Below are 19,188 nucleotides of genomic sequence, written 5' to 3' on the forward strand. Positions count from 1 at the left end.
AAACGCCTGGGAAATAATCCCGTAAGTGATTATGAATTCTGCAGAGCAGCAGCTTTCCTTCGGAAAGCAGTTGCGCTTTCAAACCAGGGGTCGGGCCACAGCTTGAAATGTACCTTGGGCAGGGGCGGGGGGCACATTCTTGCTGGGGGTCGGTGCCTGCAGGTGAGCTTGAGGAGTAAGGAACTGGCTGCATGTGCAGCTGTGCCGGAGAAATGCCGTGACAAATTGTCCTGCGAGGTTGAATACCCAAAGGTTATGTTTTACAACAACAAAAATTGGGAAAGAACCAATAGCCAAAATACATTTTAATTTATTAAATTAAATCTAGTCCATTTGATAAAATACAAGCTTATTATATTACCAGTTTGTTTAGAACTGGGCTGATTTTTTTTTATTTTTTTTTAAGAAATACAGTGAATTAAGAAGAGAGACTGAATAGACAATTTATCGGTTTTTTTCTTTTCCCTTTTTTTTTTTTCTCTTAATAAAGTCCAGGATTGAAATGAACTTAAATTGTTTGAACAAAACCATTAAAAACATTACAAAGAGATTAAACGAGCAGATTGAATTCTTAGAAACATCTAACATGCAAAACCTTTAGTACAGTTTGAATGTTTCAAATGAATTTCCTGAAAAATGAATCTCCTGAAAAATTATTTTGGCAAGCACTGGTATTCCTGGACGTTCCTCTGGGTCCGAGGATGAGTGTGGGACGTGCCGTCCCTTGTCCCAACCAAAGGCAGCTCACTGTAGATGTCACCTGGTCTCGTGGCTGTGTTCGGTCCCGCTAGCGTGAGGAACAGAGGTGGCACCGTTAAATTCCCACGTGATGCAGCGGGGAGATGCTGTCTGCACGTATTCCAAATACAATCCACATGCCAACGGTTCAAAAATTGTTCTTATGGGAATTAACAGCAATGCATACGTGTTTGCGGAGTCCCCAAAGTTCATTAAATTTGCTTTCGACTTCAGCTAGTAGGAAGGTTAAGAAAAGAATCCTCCTGTGTTGAAGTCCCTTTCATTACAGATGAACGAATATCCCATCGCTGTTCGAGTCTGAGGATAGTTCCCTTTCGTTCTAGCCAACGCATTTGTATGTTTCAAACACATAAAGTAAAAGTTTTCCAATTGGTTTTTTGCCCCAAAAAATAATTAGCAAAACCATGAAATAAGCAGTAGACTGATTATATTGCATAAGTCATTGAGATAGAAACTGTAAACCCACTACAGTCTTGATGAACAAAGGCTAAAAAAGGGTTTCTTAAAACACATATACCTCAGCAAAAGTTAAATGCACAGCAATCTAAAAAAATCAGCTTTAGAATAATGACACTTAAAGTGGCCTATCTTAAAAATGAAGGATGTCTTACATTCTACATTACATTTTTCTTTAAGAAGAGTTTCTAAGTAACATTCGCTTCTGGTTGTTCCTAGCATTAGCATTACTGTTACCAATACACAGGCAATAATTTAGGAATTTCAAGGCAATATTTTCCACCTTGCATATGCAAAGAGTTAATATTTATTAAAAGTATAAGCATGTCCTTTTCATTAAAGGATCACAAATTGCTTTAGGTAAAATCAATATGCAATATTTACACTCACCCTAACAGCTATACAAATTAGACAGATTTTTTTTTTAGATCCTGTGGAGTCTGGTAGGTGCTTGCTGACTCCGAACCAGGCTGGGGTGTTGCTGTCAGGGCTGTCTCCCAAAGTTCAATCCCCTCCTGCCCCTGCTTCAGCCCACCAGCCTTGGAAACACCCAGCTTTCCAGCCTTAAAGCCCCAAGACACCGCACGGGCCAGTTTTATTTTAGAGTGCAGCGATTCTGCCCTCCTCCAGCTTCCAAAACAACCCTGGAAGTTCAGACCAGCCCCTTTGATGCCGTGACTTCTGGTGATGACATTCGAGGTCCTATTTCCAAAACCCCTCAAGCGGCTCAGAAGTCAGCCTTTCACTGGCCCGTTTACAGGGTGCTGCCAAATCAAACTCTTTTTTGTTTTTGGGGTTTTTTTTTCTTGGTTTTAATTGTCCATCCCGCTTGTGGTTGTTTTCCCCTCCCACCCCGTGTCGTTCGGCATAGGGATGTTGCCTTTGCTGCCCAAAGTCAATCTCCTAATGTGACACCAGCTGGCGTAGCAATGAACCCGCGAAAAACTAGGTCAGCCCTCACAGCCCCGCGTTTTGCCGGCTCTGAACCGAGCGCTTTGCGGTTTGTTGTGTTACCAGAAAGTGTGTGTGCATATCGTTAATCACTGGAGCTGCTTCTGATAATACCGGTTCTTTGATCTTAACGCTCCTCATGAAAATTGCATAGTGACACATCTTAACAGAAAGGCCGCGTTGAAGCTGCCTGGGTGTGAGGAGGGTCCGGGTTCACACGTTGAGGATCCGTGACGGCGCCTGGAAAACAGCAGAAGGGTTGGGGGAGAACCTGGTCTTCCCCTCTGGGATCTAGCGGGGCGAGGGGGGAGAGAAACGTTAGTGCGACGCAGGGTGCGACTGTCCGGAGAGTTTGAGGGGTCTGGGGCGTTGTGGCGATCGGTCTGCTCTCCCCTGAAACGTGCCACTACCCGACAAGCGTTAGCTCTCAGCCGGGCATGGATGAGACCGGCCTCGGCGTAACGGGATGATTCGAGGGCAGCTGTGATGCTGCACCACCGTGGGAGGCTTTGTCGTAACCCAGCCCTCGGACCCCGAGCGGGCGGTGGGATGGGGGGTGACTGTGGCGGGGCAGGAGCCAGCCTCCGCAAGATAGAGCTGCCCTCTCCGCAAAGCCCCGCTGGCACGTACTCTGCAAACATCACAACTAATTCACCACTGGTCTGGCGCTGGATTTAAGTGAGAGGAATTACAGTGGGGTGTGTCTGGTCCTTAACCTTTTGGAGAATGCTCCGTGAAAACACCCCGCTGGAATGCTTTATGGGGCCACAAGCTGTGTGCTGCGAGCAGAGGCACAGACCTGGAGTGCCCAAAGCAGAAAAATCGGTTACTGGCCGTGCCAGGCTGCGAAACTTCAAGGACTTTGATATGGATGTAAACTCCTAAGGCCAGGAGGAAAGGCAGAGATAAGAGGTTGCTCCCTCTGATGAGGCTTTGGGCAATGTGGTCTAGCTGAGGGTGTCCCTGCCCACGGCAGGGGGGGTTGGAACTAGATGGGCTTTGAGGTCCCTTCCAACCCAAACCATTCTGTGATTCCATGTCTGTGGAGTCAGAATTTCACCCAATACGTAGCTGTTGTGGTTGTACCGAAGCACGAAGGACACCTAGATGCTTGTGTTCTTCCCCAATGCTTAAAGCCCAAGGGATGTGAAACAGGGCTGGCCGCCGTTGTGCATCCAGCCCAGGACTCTGGGTGAATCTGGCCATAATACATGACAGGGTGGAAAGCTTTGCTGGGTGCTGAGTACTCTGATGGCACCATCCGAGTAGAGAAAGAAGAGCAAGACCGCAGACAAAGAGAGTACGGGGAAAGCTATCGATCTGTTTGTTGTTGTAGCGTTCTGATTTTTCCGTTCCTCTGGGGATGCATCTGGGGAACCAGAGGAGCATCACAAACAGCCTGTGCTGACCCTCCAGGGTCAAAATACAAGGTTTAAGGGTTAAACACCCTCTCTCCTCACTGCTGCACCTCAGTAAGCAGCCCAGACTGTTCAGAGCAAGGAGGAAGTTTTGGTGAGGTTTGCAAATTCTGTTTTGCCTGAGGTCACTGTCCCACTTTCGGTGGAGCTGGATGTACCCATCGCGTGCCTTGTTGCAGCAGCGTGCCAGCAGCCCTCTGCGGAGGAGGCACTTGACTGTCTGCTGATTAAACACTTCTTCCTCATCTCCGCCAAGGCAAAGATTTACTTTTTACGTGTGGCCCTGGAGTAGCTGCTATTACCTCTAACGGCACGGCACGCTGCGGCTGGGGAACTCAGCCCCGGCCCCGTCTCTCGGTGCAGCCTGTGAACGGCTTTTGCAGCTGGTTGTGAGTGCCCTTCTCTTCGGTGGCCTCATGCGAAAAGCAGCTAAACCTCGTCAGCGTGCGCTTCCCTTCCTCGTGGGGACGGGGAGCGTGAGGGGCTCTGCCAGGGAAAACGCTGACTACGGAGAGAGTCCTTCCTCGTGGGATTTTCAGTAACGTTTAGATGTATTTCGCCAACAAGAAAACAATCTTACGCTGGTATAGAGGGTTGTGGAAACTTGCAGGAAAATCCCGAGCGGTCTCCAAGGCCCAAGAGCTGTGCGGCTGGGCTGCTCGCCACAGCTGTGTCCTCCTTGGTGTTGGTAGCCGGGGTGGCTGCTGCCCCTACCAGCCTGGGGGGGTTTGTCCTGCCTGGGTGGGTGCTGTTCCTCGGGCAGCGAGCTGCAGACGTTCCCGGGCAAACACCCGTGTCCGTGGTTGGGGCTGGTGGTAGCACCAGAGGTTGAATCTCGCGCTACAGCCCTAACGCTGGTGCGCACTGACCGCTCCGAGCGTGTGCAGAGGGTGTCCAGTGCGTCTTTCACAGAGAGAGACACACACCCACCCCTTGTGCGCAAGGTGTGCAGCTGAGGGAATCGCGAATCTTGAACTTCCTGACTGTCCTGCAGTCTAAAATGTTGGTCTCGGGTTGGATTAAGTTATGGTATGACGTTCTCTGGCTGCCTCTCTGAAAGTGAGGGATGGCCGCGTTACCTAATGGGCACTGACGAAAGAGTGGTCCATGAAGACATGGCTTTATTCTACATGCACCACACCGATAACGAATGAGGAGTTCCTGATGCATGCTTTGGGCTTTACTCACATTGACTTTGGGATTTTAAAAAACGTTAATTACCTTAAAATCTGCCTTGTAGCTTGTCTCTTGAACAAAATGGTCTTCTGGGATAATGAAGCCTTGCTTTGTCTTTATAGGCTTGGATGGTTTTGCTCCAGTCCATGGGCGATACTCTTGCCTGAAATGAGATTGTCAAGACAGAACAGCCCATAAAACACGACATACAGGATATTTCTGCTCAGAGTGGTTGCAAAGCCAGAATGCAAGGCTGGTTACAGTCAGCTCATAATATTGAACTTGTCTAAGGCATACTGAGAAGAAAAGGACTGAGCCTAGAGGCCTGCCTCTCTCAGAAAGCCCGGGCTGAAAGATGCAACAGGGCACAGACTGGGCTCCGTGGCAACTCACTCGGAAAGGCGTACGAAGGGACACACCACCTCAGCTGGAAGATGCTTCCGCTGATGATTTTCCCCCAGTTGGAGGCAAGCGCTTTGACTTTGCGTGATGATGTCTGAGAAGGCGGCGTTTGACTTATTCTGGGAGCAGCGACATCTGAGCAATGGGCGCAGAGACCGCACTGAGAAAGGGGCAGCCCATGTTTCGAGAGCCCTGAAGAGCAGCGTGGCAGGGTCTGACTTGGCTGCCGGCCCCCTTCTGCAGCCTTCCCCCTGCTTCTCCTGGCACAAAGAGGCTTCAGCAATGCCCTCTCCCTTAGGACTTTCTGGACGCTGCGGTGGCAGCCAGCCGAGCTGGCGTGGTTGCTCTCACGATAAGAGGGAAGTCTGCTCTGTTTGTGTACGTATCTCTGGCAACCAATTCAAGCAGCTTCTATAGCAAAAGAAGATGTGACTAACTCAGCCGTGACAATTTTATGATCATACTCTGCCATACTTAGATGATAACTGCCTTTTACTGGCTGCTTGTACACGGGATCAAGGGGTAAAACTGAGTCCTGAGCCATGTCCAGGCTAGGGAAATAGGCTGTGTTTTAATGAGCCAAGCTTAGCTTTGACTGCAGCCTTTCTGATTTTCATTCTTCCCAAGCATGCTATTTGCTATATTGATAGTAGCTACAAATTCCTCTTTTAAAAAATCTTATTTAAAGTGTGTAAGTGTGGAGTACTATTTTAGAATGTGTAGTTTGGAGTTGATCCTTTTAGTGTACTACCAAAATATCTGCTGCCCGGTTTATGCTTGATTTCTAAACAGAGACTCAGCCTTAAAATGCTGCTGCTTTTCTCGGTTGATTTGCAGATATGGGGTTGTGGTGGGTTGACCTTGGCTGGACACCAGGTGCCCACCAAGCCGCTCTGTCGTTTCCCTCCTCAGCAGGACAGGTGGCAGAAAATAAGATGGAAAAAACCACCTTGTGGGCCAAGATAAAGGCAGTTGAATCGAGCAAAAGTTGCTTGTGGAAGCAAAGGAAAACGAAAAGCTTTATTTTCTACTTCCCATCAGCAGGCAATGTCCAGCCACTTCCCAGGAAGCAGGCTGCAGTACGTGTAGAGGTTGTTGTAAATGACAAATGCCCCTCATTCCTCCTCTGTTCTCTCAGCTTTTATTGCTGAGCAGACGTCATACGGTATGGAATACCCCTTTGGCCAGTTTGGGTCAGCTGTCCTGGCTCTGTCCCCTCCCAAGACCTTGCCCTCCCCCAGGCTACTGCTGAGGGGGGATGTTGGAGAGACAGCCCCAATGCTGTGCCAGCCCTGCTCAGCAGAAGCCACAACACCGGGGTTACCAGCACCTTGCCAGCTACTGATCCACAGCACAGCACTATGAGGCTGCTACGGGGAAATTAACTCCATCTCAGCCAGACCCTAAATACAAGGCTCCAACCCTGGACTGCATCTAAGCCAGCGAGAAACCAGATAACAAAATTCATTCAAAAAAAATGAAGTAATTGTTTCTTGACCGAGTTAGCTGCTGGCATTGGCTGCCTGTCAGGACGGATGAGCGTGGTGCAGGCCGAGGGAACCGGGCAGGAGCCCGCAGCCCGGGGCTGACAGCAGTTTGTCAGCTTGAGTGGCGGTGGGGTGAGTTCATAGATCCACTCAGTAACACATACTGCTCTACAGAAATGCTTCCTGCCCATCGGAAAGGAAAACCAAGCCCCTGTCAGGACTGTCCACGTGCGCTGCAAATCTTGTCTGTAATCGCTTTGCTCTCCGTGTTCCGAGCCGCCACTTCTACCTTCCCTGCATCTTGCTGCTCAGGCTTGCTCCGGCAGCGGGTAAGTGCCTGCACGGCTCTCCCGGTGCGGGCTCCTGCTGCTCAGGGGAAGGAAGCGCCTGCGCAGAAAGGTGATTTTGGCCAAGCAATGTCCCAGGTAGGCAACCTTTCAGCAGGGAATCCCAGACATGTGAATGCTGAGTTAAATCTGACCTCTGCTCTGCTGAGCAGCCAGAGGGAGGACACAGAGCTACTGGGCAAAACACCAGCAAAATGGTACAAAGCCATCAATTATGTCCCAGCAGTTTCCAGGAACCGAAACCTGCCGCCCCACGTAAAGCTGGATTGCCTCAAGGATGCCGGTGGCATTGATTCCTGACCGCTCATCCTCGTGCTGGCTGCTCTCCCCGCTGCGTTACGCTGCAATGGAGAGCGTCCCCAGCTTTCAACGAATGACTGCGCTGCCTGTCTCTGCAGCCAGCTCTGTCTCGCTGCTTTGTGCGGATCATCTGCTGGTTTGGCAGGCCCCCAAACACAGCCCGTTTGGATCTCGGGACCCTCGCTTTGGCTGGAAGCCAAACCGTTCTCCTCTCAGCCTGGATAGCCAAAACTATTTTCGATGCACCTCCACGCAATGAGGAAATGTTCTGCCTTCACCCACAGAAACAGAAACGCGACAGCAGACGCGGTCACGGCTCAGATCCACAGCAGCATTTCTTATTTGGACCCAGCATTTCTGCCTGGAACCCAGGACTTTGGGCCACAGGGAAGGGCTGGGCAAAACAGAGATGACTTATCTCCTTTAGGAACTAGGACACTTGAAGCAATAAATGAAAATTATAACCTTTGGTCCAGCAAGGACAGCTAACTAAAGTCACTCTTTCAGCTTGCAGGATGCACACACCCATCCCCAGCCGTACAGCCAAGAGTCAGAAGGAACATGAGCCCAAATACCGGTTTGCTGACTTCTCTAAAAATCAAGTCATGGAGTCATGAGTCCAGTTAAAATGCACGAGCTACTCGGAGCCTGGGGAAGAGGAACCACCTCTTTCTAATGGTACTTAGTGTAAGATTTCAAGTGTTGAGGCCTAGTGACTTTCTGCCCCCTGGTGCAACTTTTGCTTCCTGTGCTGGAGGCAGCCAATGCATCAGGTCAAGCTCAGCCGGTGCATCGCTTCTCCCTCCCTTCCCCGCGTCCGACGTCCCACGAGTAGCAGTTACTAGTAAGAGAACAGCATGGTGGGGGAGGAATTTACAGAAACGGCATGGAGAAGGGGAGAGGCCAGCGTGGTGTGACGTCCAGCTGCTGCTGGAGACAGTCATCTTCGTCCTTCCTGCTGTTACCCCCGCCTTGTCCCTAGGCAGCAGCAGTTGTCAGGTTACTTTGGGGCTGCAGGCACCTGAAGCGGAGGGGGAACAGCCTCCAGGCCCACAACTCGGTGTCCAGGCTCTCTCAAGGTTCTGTTTTGTTCTCCGTTGTTACAACCTAGAGGTGAGATTTTTCATCTCCATGAATAGAAATGACCCAGTGGTACTAAGAAGTACTAAAGCGCTGGGACTGTGAAAGAAGTCCTCCTGACTTGTAGGCAGGCTTTAAAATATTAGAGATCAAAAGGGAAGGGCTGTTTTCTGTGTACTGCTGTTCCTTTACCTCCGACTCACTCTCGGAAGGAATAAGCAGCAGCTTTTTGCAGGTGGTTGCCCTGTTACTCTGGGGGACTCCTTTGACCACACAAATCACTGGTTTGTCCATCATTCGTTTGCTCTTTCTTGTAATTGGTTAATAGAGCCTGGGGCAAGGCATTTCTTTTGTAATGTGTCAGGACGAGTTGTCTGGAGGGGAAGGTTTGGATCGATGCAGCGTGGGGAGCGGGAGGCTAGTGGCTGCCGGGACAGCCTAACCCCCCAGCAGCGATGGGCAAGGGGGCGAGTGGGAGCACAGCTAGCGCATGTGCTGGAAACAACAACAAAAACGTGGGACTGCAGTTACCAGAGGGTTACTGTGAAGGCCAGCTCTGGAGAGAGCTGTTTCCATGAGCTGGTGGCTGTGTGCCATCTCCCTCCCGGCGTGAGCAGCACCAGGGCTTGGAATAGCCCAGGCAAGGGGTCAGGCGGCAGGAGGATGCTCCCACCAGCTCTCATCACGCGGCTTCGCAGACTTCAGGGCACGATTCGGGAACGATGGATTCAGGACTGGTCCCTCTGTTCCCTCCGACCACAGCATGCCGCTGCTGCGGCTGAAGTTGCTGGGCGCTGCGAGCCGAACGGCTGCCCACCCTGCACTGCCACCAGCTCTTCCCCTGTTTCGCACTCTCCACAAATGTCTTCTGGCTTTGCAGAGCAAGCTGCCTGCAAAATCTTTTTCATTTTACTGACCTAGTGAAAAATCTAAGCTAGAAAGCTTTTTGATTTCACTGAGACGGAAGGCATTTCTACCAGAGGTGGGGAGGCAGAGGGTGGAAATACCGACCGTGCTGTTTGCGACGCTGGGGCTGCCATTTCCAGCCAGATTTACCTTCGGTATTTACGGTATTCCTTTGCCCCGTAGGACACCACCAGTGCCATTATAGTACCTCATCCTTCTATCGTGGTTTGCTTCACGTGATTTATCAGTGAATTATCAGTGGCATTCTAAGCCACTGCATTATAATCCAATTTCTCATTTAAGAAAGAGAGAAAAAGGCTCATCCTGTCGAGCTGAAGGTAATGCTGAGCTACGCTGCCTGTGCTGGTTCCTCACTGCCCTTTTCCTTCTCGCTCCCAGCACGCCAGTGAGAACTAAGCAGCATAGCAAACATTGGCCACGTTTCCCCTTCAGAGGGAAAGTTCCGTGTACGTTTTTGGGGGTCTCTGTTATTAAGATTTTCTTTCCAAAGTACACACCACCCTAGACATCTGTTGGGGAAGCCAGGCTGGTGTGCATGGGGTTCGGGTGCAGAAGGTGGTGGGGTATGAAGCAGCACCCCACTTGCAATGCGGCTCCTTGCGGGTGCTCCGGCAGGTTCCTGGCGCGGCCGCCCCTTCCGGTGGGACAGTTTTGTTTTGCCCAGGGCAGATCTGGACAGCCAGGGGTGCTCTCCCAGGGGACAGGCTGTGTCTGCTTACGGCAAAGACCTGCACGGATCAGGGCGCTGTGACGGCTCCTGGTCAACAGAGGAGAGTCATGGCTGCAGCAGTGAGAGCTCGGTGGGATGGACAAAGCCAGGAGCCCTCCCGGAGAGCGGGACCACTGAACTGCTTTTCCCTGAGCTATGTCAGACACCGGTGGGGTGCTGGACACCCTCCCGAGCCTTGCACACAGGAGCAGATTGTGCCCATTTTCCCATCCAGCCAAAGAGCACGCTGCAAGGACAGAAATGAGGGAAAGGAAAGGCCGAAGGAGCGACAAGGGTGGAGAGGTAGAAGAGAGACCAGCTCATGGAATTACAGAGGAGGAAAGCAGAAGACCCCTGGCTGCTTCCTGGCTCAGCTCTCAGCTGTAGCAACGGAGCCCCAGTACTTGGAGCTGCTCATAACTCACAGGAAAGAAGCAACAGCAAAAGACTGGACTGAAATGCCAGGAAGAAATCCTTAAGCCTAAAGCTGTTGTCCTAGGGTGAGGTTTGGGGGCTTGCCCTGCTCACAGACAGATCCCCAAGGAAGGAGCACTTACATGGTGCGGTGGGACAGGCAGCGGCTTCCCTCTTACCGGAGCTGCGTGAATGGGTGTTTGTGGGTAGGTCTTAGGGTCTCGTCTTCTGTCATTATCCCATTTCCCATTCTTTTCCCTTTTCCTCTAACGTAAGTTTGGGTGTACCTTGAGTGGAGGAAATTCCTCCCACCCTTATGCAACAGCTTCAAATCTTCCTCATTTCAGTTCTGCAGCGTACTTTGCAGAACAGACACCCCTCTCTCCAGCCCCCCTCGCTCCCTCCTCCCCCAGCTCCGTCCCCCCCTCCAAGCCCCCCCCCCCCGCAGCCAGGCTGCGCAGGACACAGCGAGTCTCTCTGGCTCCATCCCAGCGCCTGCACCAAGCAAGCTCACGTCTTAAATAGCGTAAAAATCAGAGGCTTCAGTATTAATTTCCCCAAGCAGCAAGATACTTAAGAATGTAAAGATAATTGTAAGCCTTGATTATAGAAGCTTTACTCCTATTATTAAGGATAAGTATGTTTAAATATCTCGCTGGATCAAGGATGGAGTTCCTCATACACAGTATTATTAACCCTGCCAGCTCAGGTATGTGCTGTGATCTCCCACTCTGCTGAACATGACTGTGGTATTTGCTCTTTTTGCTCCCGCACAGCCGAAATAAGATGCTTTTTGATGTGAAGCCGTCACTACGGTTCACCTTGCCCATCTGCACAGGCGCTATTTAAAGGTGGGTGGATAGTACAGCCAGCCAGGTAACATGCTCTGTGACTGCATCCGGATACACGGGGCAAAGTGTCGTTCCCCTGCGTTCTGCGGTACGTCCCCTGGGGAGGACGGATGTCTCCGCTCCGTGGTCGCAGCGCAATGAACAGCACGTGCTGAGTACTCACACAAGAAGGTTGGGAGTACAGTTTGCAGAGGGATCTTCAACCCTGCCATTCCCGAAATCAGTAGCAATGATACTTTACGCGTCTTCTTTTCCTCTAAGCAACAAACCAAAATTGCTCGCTGGGGGCGAGCAGGAAACCCTGCTGGTCTCCAGGCCCTCGGTTTGGTCTGCTCTACTGCTGTGCCTCCCACCCGCAAACCAGTCGGGCGCTCTCGGCTCTCACGCCCACCCACCCACAATACCCATAGCGCAGAAACACCAGCTGCAGAGATCAGGCTGTGCTCGGGGCCGGCGCTGTGCGTGTGTGCAGAAATTCAGAGTCATCTTCCCCCTTCCCCAAGCGTTAATACAAGCAAAGGCGACAGGTGGGGGAAGAAGACGCGAAACAATCGCTCACGGCTCTGATGCAACGTTTTCACTTACACCTTTCAAGTGCTTTCAAGAAACTGGCAGGTTACTGAAAGGGAAACTGAGGTCTGAAGTGACCTAAAGAAGTAAAGCTGAGCCTTGCGCAGGGCTCTCCTCCCAGCAACAGCAGCCCTGGCAGAGAGGTTGTGCCCTCATCCCCCTTGCCTGTAAGAAGATGACATCCAGAGAACAGAGCCAGCTGGAGATACCTGCTGACAGCACCAACTTCTCTGAAGGGAGCTAAGGAAAGCACTCTACTACTTCTAAAATGTCTGCTAAATGCAGTCAAGACCTAGTACTGCAATTAATTGTGTGCAAATCTCCGCTGTGTCAGAAGTACACAGCACCTGCAACTTACTGCTGAAAGGGCAAAGCCACGTCCGTGACCCTCAGGACAGACCCTCAGGGAGGTGCGGAGAGGGTGGCTCAGCGCTTCCTTCCGCCTCCTCCAGCATCGGGAAGGTGTAATCTACCGCAGCCCCCTGCAGCAGTCCCCGGGATCTTTTCACAGTTGGAGCACATCCCATTTCAGCCTTTCGAGCGCAGCTCGTACCGATCTGCCTCAGCTCCCCCCACGTAGTAGTTGACTTCGTTCAGACCCTGCAGAACTCCAGCCGAAATCCAGGGACTTGGAGACAGGAGCTGCCCAAAGATCCGGGGACATGGGGCCATAGTTTGGAGGGCAGGCAGCTGTGCTGTCCTTCCACCCTTTAAACAGAATTATTCTTTCAAAATTAAAAGTATCTTCACTTCTGCAGAGGAACAGGTATTCTTCCAACACCCCCTCCACCTTTATCTTTCTTCTGGCCATAGAAAGGCTCCCTCAGAAGTCACTAGGGATGGGGCTGGTCTTCGTCACTGGTCCCAGGGGTTTATTTTGCTCTGGGAAATGCCAGGTCAGGCTGACTGGCTGCACCACGTACAGCCAGTTGTGTATGCAGCTGGGTTTCCTTCTGAGCTTAAAAAAGAGCGTACAGAGAAAGATGTAGCAGGAACTTGCAGAATGAAGCCTCACGGGAGCAGCACGCTGATGCACAACAGCATATCAAACGGCGCTGGGCGTTACAGGGGACTCACCGCTACACTGGCGTGTTCCACAGAAACAAACACACAATAGGCTGTGGTAGACCCGTGCGCTCAAAATCCCTGAATTAAAAACAAACCACAAAACCTAAAAACCCCCAGCAGAACTAAAGCCACTAGTTCTACAGAACTAGAAAACCGCTACTGCCGTTAAAAGCTTGAAGCGCACCATGTATCGACGCCAACTTTTCTGCACCGTCCTGTTCAAGCCAGTCTTTCCCTCCCTTCAGGACATTTTCTCTTTAACATGAAGCAAGCCCAGCCAGCTGCTGAGACCTGGCCAAGTCACAAAACGCAGCTGGGGGCTGCTGACTGGCAGCATCCGCACCGCGGGAGCTGGTCCTACTGGGAAGATGCTGGGGGCACGTGCCCGAGCTGGCTGGGGCAGAGCCTGCTGAAGCGCCTGTAGCACGCAGGACTCAAAGGACCAGTTTCTTTTGAGAGCGGATGCAGCTCCCCACACACACAGCCCGGTCCTCAGGGCCACCCTACCTGCTCACAGGGCTGAGCCATAGGGAAGGGATGATATTCCTGCAACAGCAGAAAAGGGGAAATCTCCCCAAGGTTCTCCTTAGAAAGGAAATGAGAGTGTCTAACCAAAAATGTGTTCCACAACTTTGCTCCTCTAACCTTCTGCCTGCAGTGGTCCATCCGTGCCTGCCCGACACCCCCTCCCTTTCCTCAAACCCCTAAAGGCATTATGTAGGTCACACCCAACCTCCTCCCCAGGACCCAGCACCCTCCCACTGCCCCCCCATAGCAGAAATCCCACCTCTACCACAGCTGACCTGCTTTTCCTGCTTCCCCTCCTCACCTGTGGGTGGGTGCAGCCTACAAGAAGTGGGCAGATCCCTGCTTCCAGGGAGTGGTGGGGCTGTGTGTGGCCTCCAACAGCTTAATGCCCAAGGAGGGTCCTTCTGGTCTTTGTGAGGAGGATGAAGAACACTAGTGCTTAATGGTGCTGTTTCTTGCTGCCCAAAGATGAGATACGTGTTTGCAGACTGCAATCCTGCCTTTGGACAACAATAAGGTAAGAGGAAAGGAGGACCTAACTGTGATGGCGTTAGTGGGCATCTCCTTGTTGTGGGTGCTCAGCCCGCAAGGGCTGGGTGTGCTGTGGATTGCTGTTCCCTGCCTCAGACCAGTGGAGTGCTCCTGGGGCTTTGGAGGGATTGATGCTGCTAAATACAAACCCAGGGCCCCAAGCATAACTGAAAATGAGTGTGAGCAACCAGCCACTCCACCCCTGCTTAACCTTTTCTTTTTTTAATTTTTTTTTTTTAAGGGGCAACTAATCCAACATAAAGTAGACTCTCACAGCTTGCAAAGCTATTGTGGACTTTGCTGCTGCTGCCTGTTGCAACTCCTGTAACTTTTCTAGGGTGGACTCAGTGGTATGGGGATTTCTTATATTTGCAATTTTGTACTAGGTAATAATTCAAAGAACCTGTGGTAATTACTGGAATAAGACCAAGGCAGGTTGACTTGTATAGCCCTGTCCACGTTAGTTGTACCGTAGAGCCTTCAAACGGCTGCACGGTGGTGTGTGAGAACCCTGTCCTGCTGTGGCGGCCCTGGCTCGTGCCTCTGTCCTCAGGCTGCGCCGCTCCTCCATCGGCTGCGCGGAGCTCCCCGCCTACCTTTAAGTCTTCCTTTTTTTGTAGAAATTGTTTTGATTTGCTTGGTGGTATCTCGCTTTGGTCAGTGTTTGTCCTGTGATCTGCCAATTTCTTGCCCTTTCCTGACAGTAGTTGAGGGCCCTGTGTAAGAGCAGACGTGTCAGGGGGAAGAGTGGTGCGAGAAGCGACTCTTTGCTGAGCGTTAGAACAGCGGTAGGGATGCTGTGAGGCCAACGCGCCCTTCCTCTGGAGTCAGTGGCTTCAACAACAACGTGGAGATGGATGCGCTTGTGAAAGATGAACCTAGCTAGTCCTGTTCTAGGCAGGTTTCTCTGCAGTCATTCCTGTGCTGCTTGGAAACTTAGAAGTGCTTTTCTTCCAAAAATAATCATCGCTCTGTGATTGTCCTGGGAGACGTGGCAAAGGATGAAATAGCACATAAAGTCAAAGACTGCAGTTATCCCTTCCGGACTCCGTATGTTAACTGCACTAGTACCGGGGCAGCTGCCCGTGTGGGGAGGAGTGGGATAAGCAACACCCTCTCCCGTGCAGGACTGGAACCCTTCCCAGGGCCCCCACCGTGCTTGTCTTAAAAGCACTGCCATAAATAATCATCTAATGCACTGCAGTCATGAAGAGAAATGTCTCCTAGGTACAAAACAGATAAGCATCTAAATACTTGGAATTCTATTGGAATAAAAATAATTACTCTATTAATATACCTATGAGGCATATTAAAATCTGCCAAACATCATTATTAGGGAGCGTGTGGAAACAACATGAAACTGGTGCAACACTCAGCAGCAGGAGCTGAAATCCCCTCTCCTCCCATGGTGGATGTCAAGGAGAAGAGGGGCTGAATTTAGATGCATCCCTCCTGATTGCTTGTTCCAGAAAACAAGTGTCTGTGATCAGTATGACTGATCACAGAGAAAGGAAGGCATCAATAACAGAAAAGTCACTTAATCATTTCTAAAAGTGCTTTGGGAAGGGTGGTTTGTACATTTTTTTCCTGTTACCTATTAGATAGTATTTTTTTTTGGGGGGGGGGGGGGGTATATTGCCTGCATCTTTGCATCAGAGTAATCTTTGAGGCAGTAATTTGGCTCAGCTTGAAGGTGGCATTCCCGGAGTTCTAAGCTGAAGATGGCACTGACGGATTTGGGGAGCGCAGCTCAGTGTGACCGAGTGAGGACAGGTCCGGGGCAGCTCCAGGTGTCTCGCCCCCCAGCAGCGGGTGGGTGAAGCCCTGGGGATGGCATCCCGGATCCCGCCCCGGCTGACTCCCGGCCTCTCTCTTAACCGGGGCCGGAGCCAGCCAAGGCAGGGCGGCTGGGCTGGCGGCTTTGGCGGCCGCGGTGCGCACCCGAGGCGGGCTCCGGGGCACACGCAGCGCCCGCCGGGCCAGCGCAGCCGGGTCCGACCCCGCCACCACCACCCGGGGGAAAAGCGACGCTTTTAAGGACCGCACTTCCAAAGGCAAACGCGGCTTAGGCGACAGGTTGAGCCCGCTGGCGAGGCGGCAGCCCCGGCTCCCCAATCCTCCCCTTGGTTACAGCTTCCCCCCCGCCTCCCCGCCGCGGTCGCTTGCCGGCATCCCCGCCCCGCGCTGCGGAGGAGCATCCCTGGCCGGCGGCAGGCAGCCCCCCCCCGGGGCGGGGAGGGGAGCGGGGCGGTCACCCGGGCCTGGTTACCTGTAGGACGTGGTGTGGCCGCCGTCCGCCTGCGAGCGCGGCCGGAGCTGCTCGGGGCCGCCGCAGCCGTCCGCCCCCGGCCTCCCGCCGCCCCCGGGCAGGGCGCAGGCGGCGCGGCCCAGGGCGGGCTGGGGGGCGGCCCCGTCCCTCCCGCCGCCACTGCTGGCGCTGACCCAGGGGAAGGCGTCCCTCCTCGGGAGGGGCCACGCTCTGAAGTCCCGCCGGTACTGGGTCTCCGCCGCGAAGGGCTCTCCGGCGGCGACCGCCCGGCCCTTCCTGCGGCCGCCCGGCTTCCCGGCGGCGGGGTCCCGCGGGCGCGGAGCCGGGGCGGGCGGGCGGGCGCTGCCCCGCGGGGGATGCCCGCCGCGCTGGGGCGTCCCGTCCTCCTGCTCCTCGATGTCCGAGTAGTTGTGGATGGTGAGCGGCACGGACAGGTCGGACTTGTCCAGCTGGCTCCAGAAGCGGGCCAGGCAGCACACCCGGCTGATGCAGGGCCAGGCCATGGCCGCAGCCCCCGCCTCGCCCGCAGCGGCGCCCGCGGCTCCGCCGCCCGCAGCCGGCCGCGCACCCGGCTTCAGCCCTCATCGGCGGCAGCCCCTCCTCCCGCCGCCCCCTTCCCCCGGTAATGACACCCCCTCTCCGGGATTACGGCCCGCACACGTGACCCGGGCTGCCGGCAGGAGCTCCGTGCGGCTGCCGGTGCCGGCGGGGGCTGGCGGCCATGCGGGGGGGGGGGGGGAGCTCCGTGCGGCTGCCGGTGCCGGCGGGGGCTGGCGGCCATGCGGGGGGGGGGGGGGGGAAGCCGCCGAGACCGGACCCTGCGCCGGGGCCGCGCTTCCTCCGCGCCCCCCCCCCCCCCCCCCCCCCCCCCGCCGGCGGGCTGCTCCCGGGGGATCCCTGTCTGCCGGCCCGGTGTTGGCGGGGCTGGGGCACCGGCTCTCCCGTCTCCGTGCGCCTCCGGGTGCCCGTTTCGGTGCGTCGGGATCCTCGGCGTTCCCGGGAAGCTCCGCAGCATCTTCGGTCACCGGCATCGGCCGAGCGGGGAACGTTGCTCTGCTCTAGCTGGGTAGTACTGCTGAAATGGTCGCGGCTAACTTGGAATTATGATTAGAGAAGACATTTGTATATGAAACCTGATATTTATAAAGTAAGTGGTCTTGATGAGAAATAGCAGCTTTGCAATGTTAGCTTCAGATAGCTGTGTACAAACACACCCCCCCCCCCATTTACACTAACAATTTAACCACTTCACTTTTAAAATACTGCCTACTGATGAAAATCCAAGCATCTATTTTATATTTAATACATGATCCACATCATATACTGCTTGCCAGAGACTGGAAATTACAGCTTTTCTTTTGTACGTTCAGGTTCAAAGCCCAATAGTCCTGGTGCGAACCACTGAGGTTGACAGAATTACATCGGGGATAAGTCTGGCTTTTGAAATTCGACATCTTATGTAATAAGTGGCTACGGGCCATAACGCTCCTCCACAATCCCCATTCAGCGTGTTATTACAGAAGAAGCTGAATCTCCCAACGGGTCAGCAAGCTATGAAATAGAAGGCTGTAAAAGTAAAGAATGCAGATAAACTGAGACAGCACCTATTGGAAAAAAAAATCGTCTATTTAAAGGCTAATGGGACAGGTACCTCATTTTAGAATGTAATAATCTAGTGACAGGTGGCTATCTGATAAGGAATTAATTACGCAGTGGAACTTGAAAAGCTAAGATTTACTCCTTTAGTTCAGCTGGGCAGTCTGTATCTGTAGCGTATTAGCACCTCAGTCTGGATTTGTACGTGCTGCTGGTGGGGAGGAGAGCTGGAACTGTGGATATGGACTGAGGCAGCACCTCTCCTTGGGTGTTTGGCCTCTCTTTTTGAAACACAATTATCAAGAGATAGAAAGAAATTCCTTTGCAGGTGACCCCATTGTCCCAAATATCTGATTTGGCACTTGCTGGTGCTACTGGCAGTTTTTATTCGACACTCCTCACATACGTGTGTGTCAGTTAAGGCAAGGAGACTCAGAATTTTCAGGTAACACCATTTTGGTCCCATACAGAAGTCTTGACACAATAACATATGGGATATTGGATGCTGTGTTTCATTTGTTGCCTGAAAAACCCACAAACATAATTTTACTTTTAGGAATATGCAGGGAGACATTTCTTGATTTTTCTGCTGCTCTGTCTTTCTAGAACTACTCTGCTTTATGTAGTAATTTTTAAATAAATCATATTTGGGTGAAACATACCTTAGTAAAGTGAAATGGATTTTGCATTCGTGGGAGAAAGCAGAACATCTGCTCTATCATCTGTTATCGCCGGCACAGTACAAATGATGCTCTGATCCTTGTTCCTAGGCCTGACTTAGCAAAATACACTGGAGAATAAACTGGATGTCTCCGCTCTCCCTGTGCCTGCCACTTCCTAGCACTGAGTTCAGCTCTGGCACTGCGCGTCGCGGAGCCCACCTACGGCATCAGGGAGTGCTGTGAGCAGCTGCTCATCATAGCTTGTAGGATGAAATTGGCACAAAGACTATCTCAGACAGGGAAACCAGAAGAAGCTGGATGAGATTAAAAAGTTGTCTGCATTTAGAAGAGATTTATCATGATTAAAGGGAGGGGGAGTACTGCAACAGTAAGACAAAGGCAAGCCATCAAATCGGAAAGCAAACCAGCTGTTGCTGCCAGGAATGGGGGCTGAAAGCTCCGTTTGTTCTAATACTAAAATGAAATTTCAATACAGCAGATCACTACACTGAAGTAAAATATTCCTTAAATGCAGCAAGGTCACAGCAGATGTTCTTAACGCCATTGAAAAGGAATGAAGGATTTGGTCTCTACATGATTAACCATGACTTTATACTTATTGCTATTTTCCTACACAAACACTAGCTGCTGTCTCTGCCAAGCACCCACATAATTACCACATTGTAT

General features: G+C 52.3%; 1 protein-coding gene across 2 annotated transcripts; it reads right to left on the reverse strand.

The window, feature by feature from the left end:
- Positions 1-370: 370 nt before the first annotated feature.
- On the reverse strand, positions 371-16,843 carry MAP6D1 (MAP6 domain containing 1). 2 transcript variants are annotated; one of them, XM_075760907.1, is made up of 3 exons: positions 16,244-16,843; positions 4,806-4,923; positions 371-2,406 (listed from the first exon to the last, which is right to left on the reverse strand). In XM_075760907.1, exons 1-3 carry the CDS (start codon positions 16,744-16,746, stop codon positions 2,380-2,382), a joined length of 648 nt encoding a protein of 215 aa, XP_075617022.1. In that variant the 5' UTR covers positions 16,747-16,843; the 3' UTR covers positions 371-2,379. The 2 variants fall into 2 exon arrangements, with proteins under 2 accessions (XP_075617022.1, XP_075617021.1); XM_075760906.1 differs by having other exon boundaries at positions 2,099-2,457.
- Positions 16,844-19,188: the final 2,345 nt, after the last annotated feature.

Source organism: Balearica regulorum, chromosome 9 (assembly GCF_011004875.1).
Source record: "Balearica regulorum gibbericeps isolate bBalReg1 chromosome 9, bBalReg1.pri, whole genome shotgun sequence".
Lineage (NCBI taxonomy): Eukaryota > Metazoa > Chordata > Aves > Gruiformes > Gruidae > Balearica > Balearica regulorum.